The following is a 13,352-nucleotide window of genomic DNA, read 5'->3' on the forward strand; positions in this document are numbered from 1 at the left end:
GGCAGGTTACCAGATTCTTCTTGGGTACCAGTATAGTTGAAGCCTCAGTCTGCTGAAGTGAGAGGTTAAAGATCTCTGTCATCAGCACAGGTTTTAATACTTGTCCAGGTACCCCATCTGAGCTGGATGCTTTTTGTGGGTTCACCCTCCTGAAGGCTCACTCGATGGCCTCAGAGACTGAAATCATGATCATCAGATCTGTGGGTGCTCTTTCCCTTTACGCTAAGTCTGAGCCCTCTGGTTTTATCTGCCTCAAGATGGAGGTTTCCTTCAGTCTACTGTATTTGTACCCCTCAAAATTATAAACCTCAAATATCCCCTCTTACCCTTCCTTGCTCCAGGGAGAACAGACCCAGCCTCTCCAGGTTTCTCCTCATCACTGAAACATTTCATTCCTGGTGAATTTCGCGGACTCGTTCTTCCTACAGTGCAGTGACCAGAACTGCATACGGGTCTGGGGTTTATTAAGCTGCCACATAACATCCTTATTCACTCCATCCTGTGTCAACACAAAAGACAGCTACAGCTTAATGCCATTCCTTGGATAGCAGCCACATTGGCTTGTAAGCTAGTAATATTATACATTGGAATAGGAGTAATACCCTTCTGAGAAATTAGAACCATTTGACTGTTGAAATTTCATTGTTGCTTTGAGAGAGCATTAGTTTAACATTCAGTTGATTGTCATACTGTCAGTTAATTTTGTTTTATAGTTGCATGTAAAACAATTTACGACGTTACAACATTTACTGGACTTTTCAAAGGGCATAAAGCTGCGTCCCACCAGCATTTTGTGTGTGTGGCGCCAGAGTTCCTGAACACGAATCTATCAGAAGGGATTTGCAGAGGAGTTTTTTCTTGCCCAGAGCATAATGGGTAGCGGGAACTCACTGCCTGAGGGAGAGGGGACAAGAGGGTTTAGAGCTTCAAGTGCCGAGGTGTAACTAGACCAATACGTGGTTATATCGTCAGAGATACCGCTGCCAGTGAGGTTGGGATTCTGAACTCCACATATCAATCAGTAACTTTGAACAACACATTGCTAACTGTTGATTGATAGGTAGGAGCGAGTCTGACTTCAGCAGGTACCCAGCCGATGTGCTGTTTATCTCTCTGTCCGAGTATGGCTTTTCTTCAACAGCTGAGATTGTTACTACCTCTGCTGTTTTGCCTTATCCCAGTGACCAAGCAAACACCTTCGTGAGTATAAGAGATTTATAGTCGTTCTGAATCTCTGTAGCGTTTCGTAGTTTGTTTGGAGAAAGTTCTCTGAGTGCATTTGTCCGAGTGGTGGCAAAATGTGTTTAGCTGAACCATACATCCGCGGAAATCCATTCCGTAATCGAACATAGAAACTTTTCTACCGATTTCTGTCCGTGGTAACTCCGTGGAATGCGGTCATGGTTCGATGAAGAGAGTTCCGCCCTGCTGCCCCTATTGACCAATCTCTCGGGGTTTGTATTTGCCAACTCAGGGACGGGACCGTTAACCCATCGACTCCGAGGTTACCCTCCAGGATGCTCGCCGGTGTTTGGGCGGTTCTCCCCATTTCCGCAACAACAGGGATAAGTTACACCATGTCCCGAATTGTCGAGTGAAGTGAATCAGGGATGAGCCCCCGCACTTGCAGTGCTCTGTGCAGTTACGGTCAGGAAGGAAGTGAATGCAGACGAAATTCACCAGGATATTGCCTGGATTGAAGGATTAGAGCATAACACGCAGGAGCAGAATCAGGTTACTCGGCCCATCGGGTTGCTTCACTATTTCATCGTGGCTCCCCATAACCTTTCACGCCCCGACCTATCAACCTCCGTCTTAAATACGCTTAATGACCTAGCCTCCATAACCGCCTGTGGCAACGAATTCCACAGATTCATCTGAAGAAATTCCTGACTATCTCCGTTCTAAATGGACGCCCCTTTATTCTGAGGCTGTGCCCTCTAGTCCAAGACACTCCCACCACGGGAAACATCCTCTCCACATCCATTATATCTTCCAACATTCAACGGGGTTCAATAAGATCCCCTTTCCTTCTTTTGAGTTCCAACGGAATGGAATTCATGCTTTTTTTTTAAATGAGGGGACCAAAACTGCGCTCAATATTCCGAGTGAGGCCTCATCAGCTCCCTATTGCGTGGCATACATCCTTGCTTTATATTCTAGTCCTCTCGACACGAATGCCACTTTGCACCTCGGATTTTGTACTTTCTCCCCGTTCGAAAATTCCTTCTACCAAAGTGCATGACTTCCCGACGCGGCCTCCCATCTGCCACTGCAGTGACCATTCTCCTGATCGGGCTAAATCATTTTGCGGCCTCCCTGCCTCATCAACCCTACCTGCCCCTCAAGCTATCACCGTACTGTTATTTAAGTTAAGGGAAGAGATTGCACAGGCTGGGTTTGTTTTCCCTGGAGAGTAGGAGGCCGAGGCTGTGGATATTAAATTATGAGTGGGATAGTTAAGGTAGAGAGAAACATAGAAAACCTACAGTACAATACAGGCCCTTCGGCCCACAAAGCTGTGCCGAACATGTCCCTACCTTAGAATTACCTGGGCTCACCCATAGCCCTCTATTTTTCTAAGCTCCATGTACCTGTCCAGGAGTCTCTTGAAAGACCCTATCGTATCCGCCTCCACCACCGCCGCCGGCAGCCCGAAGATATTTACTTTTTGCCCATGTGGAAGGGTTCGAGAAAGAAGATGGTTCAAAGGTCCAAGTTAATAACAGAGAAGAGTATACAATATACATCCTGAAATGCTTTTTCTTCGCAACCATCCACGAAAACAGAGAAGTGTCCCAAAGAATGAACTACAGTTAAATGTTAGAACCCCGAAGTCTCTCCCCGCCCGCGAATAAGCGGCAGCGGTGTTAATTTAAGATGAGAGGGAAGAATTTTAGCGGGGATTTGAAGGGGATTTTTTCATCAATAGCATGGTTGGGGTCTGGAACGCACTGCCTGAGGGGGTGGAATCTGTCTCAGCATCCGGACAAATCCTTTTCGTTCAGTTGCCAAAGTAGGTAAATGGGATTACGAGTCTGGAGGCAACGAAGCCCGATTTCCGCACAACCCTCGCGTATGATCGGGACACGGGCGGATTTACTGGCTGCGGCAGGGCATCTACTGTGTGGTAGACTCGATTCGCTGCGGCATTTCCAGTTCGCGGGAATAAACCCTACCGTGACGGGCGGGGCTGCCGCATAGATAGGCACAACAGACAGCGTATTTCAGCGCTTTCGTACTCCTGAGATTCTACCCCTGTTTAATACCCTCACTTTAAGCTGTTGGCATTCACTGGGTCAAAGGACGGGGTCAGCAGTCTTCCAGAGGGTTTATCTAGCGGAAGCTCTGATCGTTGTTGCTTTCCGCCCATTCAGCTGCTTATTGTGAAACTCCATTCCCCGTTTGAAACAAACTTCGCCACACAGTCAGGTTTATCCAGCTATCCACAAGCCTGTGCCCTCGGCCTCGTAGCAGTCTAACTCTGTTCACGAGTTTGCAGATGACACCACGGTAGTGGGCCGTATCTCGAATAATGCAGCGTACTGGAAGGAGATAGTCCGGTGACATGACCCCCGACAGCCTTTCCTTTGGTGTCAGTAAAACAATGGAGCTGCTTATTGACTTCAGGAATGGGAGGGTGCATCCGCTTCTTTACATCAATGGTGCTGAGGTCGATGGTATTGTTCCTAGGAGTGAATATTGTCAACAAACTTTCCTGACCCAAATTCCTTGATGGCATGCAACATATGCCATGCTCTGATAGTTTTTTTCACTGCTGCGTGGACCGACCATTGCTCTGAGCAGGAAATTTTTAGGTGGCCTGAAAATTGCAGGCCATTTAAATGTTTTTTTTTTGTAATACTATGAATGTTTAGAATGAGAATTGAAAAATCGTATTCTTTTGATTTTATTTATTAATGGAAGCTTATAATGAGATACAATAAAACAGAAAATCTTTCACATTTCGTATATTTTTTTCTGGTCTGTATTTATTGCAAATCCATTGTCTGTAAACACTGTCCAGATTAACTTCTCGTCCAGATGAAAGATATATCTTAATCCTCATTAGATTATCCATATGTTCCACTTCTAGTCTGTTCTGGGTTTACATTTGATTAAATTCATTCGCAAACTAGAAGTTTGAAAGTTTTGAACAATGTCAACAAGACTTGTCAGTTCTTCAAATTGTTTTTACTAAGCATGTAGTTCAACCTATCAGTCAATGTCTCAACTGAACTTGTCTGTCTTAGAAGCAGCACGTTTGCAATCACAATATTGCTGCGATATTTTTGACGCAATGCTTTTCATGGTAGTTTGTAATAGGAGCTGAGTCAGCAGGACTTTCATTCTAGGTTTATTGTTACAACTTATAACAATGTTCTAATGTGAAATACTGACATTGAAGCTCTAAACTGTTTCAAAGTGAAGGTTGTGGTATGTTTATTTTACAGAAAAGTTTTGGATTATATTCATTTACAATTAATTACAGGGTATTTCACAATTATTTTAACAAAGGAATTCCAGTTACATGGCAATAAAGGCTATGTGCTGGGGAGCATATCAGTTACCGCGTGGCTGCGCATCCATGCAGTTTAGAGGGAAGAGTGATGGCATTGCCACAGAGCACACCAGCTCTTCTACTTCTGCAGGAGGATAGAGAAACTTGGCATGCCCCCGCAACCCTCACCAATTTTTAAAGATGAGCCATAGAAAGTGACTATCTGGATGCATGGCGGCTCGGTATGACAACAGTTCAAGAAAATGCAGAGAGCGAGCAATGGAAACCAGGTTCCACTTCCTGGAGTCGGTCGGCACTTCCAGCTGCTTCATAGTTAGGGACCTCTTTTATCCTGCAGTTATAAGATTATTGAATGTTGCCCTTGTATGATAAGATGGGTTCTTGATCTCACAATCAATCTCGTTATGACCTTGATCCTACTGGCTACCTGCTCTGCACTGTAAAACTTTATTCTGCATTCCGTGGTTGTTTTACCTAGCACTGCTTCAATACAGTGTTACCATGAATCAGTCTGTATGCAAGACACAGTAAAATGTCAATACTAAACCAATTTACCAATTTGTAGCATATCCTCAAGGGATATAGAGAGACAAGGATGTCCAGGGAAGAGTTGGCTGCTATTTAACCGAGTGATGCTCATGTGCTCAAAAGTAGAGGAACACAGATATCCAGTCAGGTTATGGCACGGGAGAGGACTGCAGGAAGAAGGTGGATTTGAAAATGAAACTGAGAATTTGTGAATGGGGAGGTTGCAGGATCTATTATCCCTGTTGGACAGAAGCCGCCCTTCTAACAAGGGTACAAATGCTTTCTATGGTGAATCTGTAACAGTCACTAAGGGTGGATGGGGACAAGCTGAATTTTGTTAGCGTGCTGATGAAGTAGAGGTGCTCACTGGCCACGAAGCCTGTTTACTGTCCTGTTACTTGGATCAAGCTGAGAAGTGCAGCTTGTTTGCCTGCAGGTCTGCAATAAAGCTCTTGAATGTTTTACCCAGCTACCTGATTACAGCGCCAAGCATTGTCCACGCTGGGGTCCCAGAGAGTATCAGCTTACAGTTACATGGTGCGGAAAGCCCTGTCCGTTTTCAGGTTTACTGCTACGACATCATCAGATACAAGAAATGTTCCGAGGTCACCTACTTTACGCTGAATGCAGAGAATGGTTATCGTGAAATTAAGACCCTAACGGTGAGTATTTTATGAATGAAAAGCTCACTACTCCCAATATGTCTCACCACCACCAGTTATGCCCGTTCTAGTTATGGAAATTTGCCCCCACGGGACTCTGAAATCACAACGCCAAAATTTCAAGATTTGACGTAAAACTCACTCTGTCAGAATAACTGAGGAAAAAGTAAATAAAAGTGCACAAACTTAGATTTTGTCTTTAGCTCTCATTTCCTGATGCATGTCTGGAAACGACTTAGTCAAAGTGCATTCATGCACTGCTACATTGATTCAAAGTCCAAGTTGAGATTATTGCTACATGCATAAGTAGATGTAGAGTATGCATAGGTGCAATGACAAACTTACTTGCAACAGGATAGCAGGTGTGTAGAGTCATAGGCTGCACCTCCATCTGGTTCAACCCTCCTGTGTCATTGAAAGTTCAATAAAAGTGCTGGGAACACTCAGCAGATCGGGCAGCATCTGTGCAGAAAACTGTACTCCCTCAGCCTTATTCTCTCCTGGAACACCAACAAGGCAGTGACTACTTACCTATGGCTGGGAATATGAATGGAGTCACGAGTCACATGGCATGAAAGCAGGCCATTCGGCCCAACTGTCTATACTAACCAAGACGCCCCATTCAAGATAGTTTCCGCATTTATCCATAATTTTCTAAACTTTTTTTGTATCTGCCCAACTATTTTTTAAAAGTTGTTATTATACCCGCTGCAACTACTTCCTCTGGAAACTTATTCCACCTTCATACCACCCTCTGTGTGTAAAAAAAAAATTGTGCTTCAAATGTCTCTTAAATCTTTCTGCTTTCAGCTTATGCTGAAGGCCAGTATGCCAAAAGCATTCTTTCCATCATGTCTACCTGTCTCTCCACTTTCATGGAACCATATACATGAACTTCAAGGTTTCTCAATTCTACCACTCAGCCAAGGTTGCTGCCATTCACTGTGAGAGTCCAAGTTAAAGTTCATTTGATGTTCCTTGGCCCACTTACCCAGCTCGTTCAGAACCCCTGTGATTCAGCATAACCTGTTAATCTTGACTTTGTTTAAACTGATTACTACCCTACCTCGCCACCACCCCTCATTCCTTCTCCACCCCAACAGGTGACCCAGAAGGCTATCAAAGACCTGCGGCTATGGCGACGGCGAAGGCAATATGTCTATCTGGTGGCAGAGAGCCAGTTCCTTCCACGGAGAAAGATGGTGCCCCTCAAACTGTCCAGTAAGAGGGGTTATATCTTCATTCAAACAGACAAGCCCATTTACACCCCCAACCAGAATGGTGAGTGCTGTGATGCAGGAGGTCTCACTTCGAGCCTGTCATGGGTGGGAGGGCATGCTAATCCCACAGACTCCTGGAAGAGGGGCAGTGGTTCCTCCACACCTGCATCTTCCACAGGGCAGTGGCAGACCCTGAGCCTGGCCACCCATGGCTCAGGCTGTTGCCCAGGACAGGAAGATCCCCACTCATTGAGTCCTGGAGTCTGTTGGGTGTAGGTGTGACTGCACACACTGTTTGAGGGAAGGACCAAGCCTGCGGTGAGGGTGGGGAAAGCTATGGGTTCCAGGCTGAGTCTAAGGAAAGTGGGGGTGGGGTGGGGCAGCATTTAGACATACAGGTGCATAAACACACTCATGCACTGACATATGCATGAATGCGTGCACACACACACACACACACACACACACACATACACACACACACATACACACACACACACACTCACACACACACACACACACACACACACATGTACACACACACTTGTTCTGTGTACAAACGTACATGCATTAACCCACATACATACTAACTCATAAAGCCATACTAGACACACTAACCCACAAACATGCTCTCTCTCTCTCACACACACACACACACACCTTCACATATTCTCTCTCACTCTCACACACTCTGACACATTCTTTCACTCTCAGGATCAGAATCTGGTTTATTATCACCAGCAGGTGATGTGAAATTTGTTAACATAGCAGCAGCAGTTAAATGCAATACATAATCTAGCAGAGAGAGAAAATAAATAAAATAATAATAAACAAGTAAATCAATTACATATATTGAATAGATTATTTAAAAATGTGCAAAACAAGAAATACTGTATATTTAAAAAAAGTGAGGCAGTTTCCAAAGCTTCAAAGCCCATTTAGGAATCGGATGGCAGAGGGGAAGAAGCTGTTCCTGAATCACTGAGTGTGTGCCTTCAGGCTTCTGTATCTCCTACCTGATGGTAACAGTGAGAAAAGGGCATGCCCTGGGTGCTGGAGGTCTTTAATAATGGACGCTGCCTTTCTGAAACACCACTCCCTAAAGATGTCCTGGGTACTTTGTAGGCTAATGCCCAAGATGGAGCTGACTAGATTTACAACCTTCTGCAGCTTCTTTCAGTCCTGTGCAGTAGCCCCTCCATACCAGACAGTGATGCAGCCTGTCAGAATGCTCCCACAGTACAACTATAGAAGTTTTTGAGTGTATTTATTGACATGCCAAATCTCTTCAAACTGCTAATAAAGTATAGCCGCTGTCTTGCCTTCTTTATGACTATATGAATATATTGGGATCCTCAGAGATCTCACTTTCTCTCTCACTCTCACTCTCTCACTCACTCACTCTCTCTCACTCTCATTCTCACTCACACTGCCCCACGCTCTCTCTCCCACGTGCTGTCTCTCTCACACTCTCACTTTCTCTCTCTCACAGTATAAACATTGTGTGTATCTGTATAGTAAGTGTGTTTTTATTGGATATTGTGAGTGTAACCACATGAGTACGTGAGCATTCCATGTGTTAAATTCTGTGCAAATGGTTGCTCGTGTGACCTGATATACCTGTGCAACACACACAAGATGCTGCCTGGCCTCCTGAGTTCCTCCAGCACCTTGTGAGTGTTGCTCAGATTTCCAGCATCTGCAGATTCTCTCTTGTTTGTGAGTATACTTGTCTTTCGTTCGTTCGTGAGTGTTAGTGTTAGTACACGTATTTTATTTCAGTCTTGTTGATATCACAATAGGTTGTAGAATATTGAAGTGGCAAGAACGGGAAGAGGCCAGCGGAGTGAAAAAATCAGGAACTGAAACACAACAGTGATGAGTTTTGTTTCCTGTGCTCCCTTTAGAGCCAGTGAGACCCCATTTCCTGCACTCCCTATAAACTCATCCGACAGTGCAACATTTCAAATAAAAGTAAATTAGAAGTATCATTGGTGCATGCATTTACTAGCATCCAATCATTTGGAACATCAGCCATCCAAAGGGTGCCAGATTATCGGAGTTTCATTTCAGCTAGCATTCCTCAAAGTTTTTAATCCAGATACGTTTTTGACAGTTAATAATGGTTGAGGTGTAACACCATGGGAGAAGGATACACTTTAGGGAGTAATTTGAAATGGATCTGTGGAAAGAATTCCTGACTGTTGTGTGCAATCCTTTGCAGTGCAGTACCGGATTTTCACTCTGGATCATTACATGAGACCGGTGAATGAAAAGCTGAAAGTCTCTATCTATGTGAGTAGCCTGTCAATCTTGCCTTTGCCAACTGCCCCTGCTCGGGGTCAATTTCCCCCTCCTTTGTTTGAGCATCTGAAGAAATTATTTTCTGTGGCTGGAGTAACAAACCTCCTTTAACACTTCTGGATTGGTGCTGTTCCAGAACTCTAGGGGCACGGAGCTGAAGACCGTTGAGTGGACGTCCAACAAACTGAAGCAGTCTCAGACCAAAATCCCGGATAACGAGGAGTAAGTAGCCAAAGCGGCTCTAACTCTGCCTGCTAAAAGATTCAGTATTTAGTATACAGCCACCTCTCCCACAGTGTGATACTCCCTCAGTACTACCCCTCTGACAGGACACTCCTTCACTATTGTCCCTCCTACAATGTGGTTTCCCCTGATACTGCCCCCTCCCACAGTGATACTCCCTCAGTACCGTACCTCTCATGGTCCCTCAATACCGTCCCTCCCACAGTGACACTCCCTCAGTACTGCCCCTACCACAGTGAGATACTCCCTCAATACTACCTCTCCTACAGTGACACTCCTTCAATATTGTCCCTCCTACAATGTGGTTTCCCCTGAATACTGCCCCCTCCCACAGTGACACTCCCTCAGTACTGTCCCTCGCATAGTGACACTCCCTCAGTAATGCACCTACCACAGTGTGAATCTCCTTCAGTACTGTCCCTCTCACAGTCCCTCAATACCGTCCCTCCCATAGTGACACACCCTCAGTACTGCTCCTACCACAGTGTGATTCTCCCTCAGTGCTGCCCCTCCCTCAGTGTGACTCGCCCACTCTCCCTTAGTACTGCCCCCACACAGTGTGACCCTCTCTCAATGCCACACCTCCCACAGTGTAACATTCCCTCAGCACTGTCACTCCCACAATCTGACTCTCTCAGAGTGCAGCACTTCCACAGTAACCCCTCCCACACAGTGTGGCACTTTCACATACTGCCCTTCCCGTAGTGTGGCTCTCCCTCGGTATAATGGGGATGTTACTCGTGATGCCCTCTTCCCATAACTGGGGAAAATAAAGCACCAAGGTTCTCCATGGGGAAAGCTGCCCCTGTCCGAACAGCAAACGCTGAGTCCACAACTGAACTCTACACGGCAGAGTCACAGGACAACAAATACCGGAGGGACGAGCAGGCAGAGCACTATCTCTGCATATCATAGTCATAGAAAAATACAGCACAGAAACAGGCCCTTCAGCCCATCCAGACCATGTTGAACCATTTAAACTGCCGACTCACATCGACTTGCGGGGTGCCTACGAGATGGCTTTTTAGAGCAGCTTGTGCTCGAGCCTACCAGATAAAGGCTATCCTAGACTGGGTGTTGTGTAATAACCCAGATTTCATTAGTCAGCTTAACATAAAGGAACCCTTATAGGAGGCAGTGATCATAATATGATTGAACTCAGACTGCAATTTGAGAGGGAGAAGCATAACTCACATGTATCAGTATCACAATGGAATAAAGGGAATTACAGAGGCATGAGAGGCGAGCTTGCCCAAGTGGATTGGAGGGGAATACTGGTGGGGATGACGGCAGAGTAGAGGTGCCCGAAGTTTCAGGGAATAGTTCACAAGGGGCAGGATAGATATGTCCCACATAGGGCGAGGCAACCGTGGTTGACAAGGGAAGTTAAGGACTGCATAAAAGCCAAGGAAAGGGCATATAAGGTAGCTGGAAGGGTAGATGAAAGTGAGTGGGAAGGTTGATGATTGCGAAACTTTTAAAATCCAGCAAAAGGCAACAAAAAAGCTATAAGAAGGTAAAAGGTGGAATATGAGAGCAAACTGGCCAATAATATAAAGCAGGATGCTTGAAGTATTTTCAGTTATATAAAGAATAAAAGGGAGGTGAGAGTTGATACTGGACCACTGGAAAATGATGCTGGTGGGGTAGTAATGTTGGGGGGGGGGGAGATGTGGGCAAAGAAATGACAGATGTACTTATTAAGTACTTTGCTTTAGGCTTTACTGTGGAAGACACTAGCAGAGTGCCAGAGGTCTATGAGTGTCAGGGAGCAGGAATGAGTGCCATTGCTATTACAAAGGAAAAACTGCTAGGCATACTCAAAGGTCTTAAGGTGAATAAGTCACCTGGACCAGATGGACTGCATCCCAGAGTCCTGAGAGAAGTTGCTGAAGAAATAACAGATGCATTGGTTGTGATCTTTCAAGAATTAGTTGATTCTGGAATGGTCCTGGAGGATAGGAAAATTACAAAGGTCATTCCACAGTTTAAGAATGGAGCAAGACAAAAGAGAAGAAAGTATAGGCCAGTTAGCGTAACCTTTGTGGTTGGGAAAGTGTTGGAGTCCATTATTAAGGATAGTTGGAGACTATTGATAAATTAAGTTTACATCTCCATGGTTTCTGCAAAGGGAAATGTTGCTTCACAAATCTGTAAAATTCTTCGAGGAAGTAACAAGCAGGGTGGATAAAGGTAAAGCAGTGGATCTCCCTTCTTCACTCCCAATCCTGACGCAGTCCTTGACACAAACCATTGACAGTGGCTCTCCCCAACCCACAGAAACTGCTTGACCAGCTGAGCTCCTCCAGCAGGTTGTTTGTTATTCCATCTCCGACAACATTTTATCCCCCAGTTAGCCACACACAATAGGCAGTTTGCAACTGCCAGTTAACCAACAGAGTGGCAAGTCTTTGGGATGTGGGAGGAGAGCCATGAACTCCCAGCGAGAACTTCCACATAGACAGCATCAGATGTACAGCATCTGGGGGGTTTGCTGGTCAGCTGTGCCCCTCACAGTTATGGAACTGTATGATGCAGGATTAAAGGATTGGCTGTATTTGTCAAATCTACATCGAAACATACAGTGAAAGGTTTCAAAGGTACATTTAATGTTAGAGAAATGTATACAATATACATCCTGAAATTCTCTTTCTTCACAAACATTGAGGAGTGCCCCAATGAATGACAGTTAAATGTTAGAACCCCAAAGCCCCCCCAACTCCCCCTCCCACGTGTAAGCAGCAGCATAGCAATGATCCTCCTTCCCCCACCAGCAAAAAAGCATCAGCACCCCCCCACCAAGCACTCAAGCGTGCAGCCAAGTACCCCTAAGAGTACTCTCACCTAGTATTTGACATACCACAGGCTCTCTCTCTCCCTAATAAGGGAAAAAGAGGTGTCCCCATTTTCACAGCGAGATGGGAGACATACCAAGCAACTCGCAGATTTGCAATGTTAAAAGTCTGTTGGGTGGCTTTTTCTGAGCTCTGTGCCCAAAGAACTCGGGTCTCTGGGCACACAGCCAGCAGCCAGCTTGCCACTTCCAATCTTCCGTGTGCTCCCATGACACTCTCTAGATTTCGGCGGAGGCACCGACCTCGAGTCTGCCAGCCTCCAGAGCCACATTATCCTGAAACCCTGAAGGCGTGCTGAACGTCTAGGCCATGCTCTTGGTATATTGAATAACGGCCAGTAGTGAGACCCCGAGAGCGGGTGCAATTTTCGCAAAGAACCAAAGTCAGCATGTAACCTCAGATCAGGGTCTTCAAAAGAACCCTGCAAGGGAAAAATAGAGATATTAAAGATAGAACTAGAGCAGTTGCTGAAGATGCAAGCAAAGGAGTTGCCGTTAGGAGTCACAAAAACGTGTACTTTCTGCACCAAATCTCCTTGAGTCAGTGAGAATTGTGCTGGGCAGCCTGCAAGTTTTGCCAGGCTTTCAGTGCCAACATAGCATGCCCGCACCTCACTAAATAACCGCATGTCTTTGGGATGTGGGAGGAAATGGAGCAAACGGGCATGGCCATGGCGAGACTGCAGAAAGTCCTTCCAGGCAGTGATGGGAATCGAACCCCGATGGCTGCTGTTGTTAAATGACATGCTAACTGCAATGCTACTAAAGTCATATCCGTGCCAAACATTTTGCTCATCTATATTAATCCCATTTACTAGCACCTGCAACTGTATCCTTCTGTCTGTCTCAATGTCTCAAACGTCCCAGTGGGGTTTTACTAGCAGGTAAGCTCCTCTGCTCAATTTTCCTCTGTCTGCTTCCTTTTAAGACCGGGAACGTGGCGAATTGAGGCCCAGTTTGCGGATGCACCCATGTCCAAAGTGACGGCGGAGTTTGAAGTGAAGGAATTTGGTGAGTGC

The 13,352-nt window shown here is 45.5% G+C and overlaps 1 protein-coding gene across 1 annotated transcript in view; it reads left to right on the top strand.

Moving 5' to 3' along the window:
* The first annotated feature begins 1,017 nt into the window (after window positions 1–1,017).
* Window positions 1,018–13,352, top strand: part of LOC140716935 (complement C4-A-like) — a 124,667-nt gene continuing 112,332 nt past the window's right edge. The window contains exons 1-6 of the mRNA XM_073030077.1: window positions 1,018–1,200; window positions 5,520–5,712; window positions 6,816–6,993; window positions 9,157–9,227; window positions 9,373–9,458; window positions 13,262–13,344. Coding sequence (XP_072886178.1) covers window positions 1,097–1,200; window positions 5,520–5,712; window positions 6,816–6,993; window positions 9,157–9,227; window positions 9,373–9,458; window positions 13,262–13,344 — 715 coding nt within the window. The 5' untranslated portion in view covers window positions 1,018–1,096. The remainder of the gene's footprint in view (window positions 1,201–5,519; window positions 5,713–6,815; window positions 6,994–9,156; window positions 9,228–9,372; window positions 9,459–13,261; window positions 13,345–13,352) is intronic.

The sequence above is a fragment of the Hemitrygon akajei genome, chromosome 2, assembly GCF_048418815.1.
Source record: "Hemitrygon akajei chromosome 2, sHemAka1.3, whole genome shotgun sequence".
In the NCBI taxonomy this organism is placed as follows: domain Eukaryota; kingdom Metazoa; phylum Chordata; class Chondrichthyes; order Myliobatiformes; family Dasyatidae; genus Hemitrygon; species Hemitrygon akajei.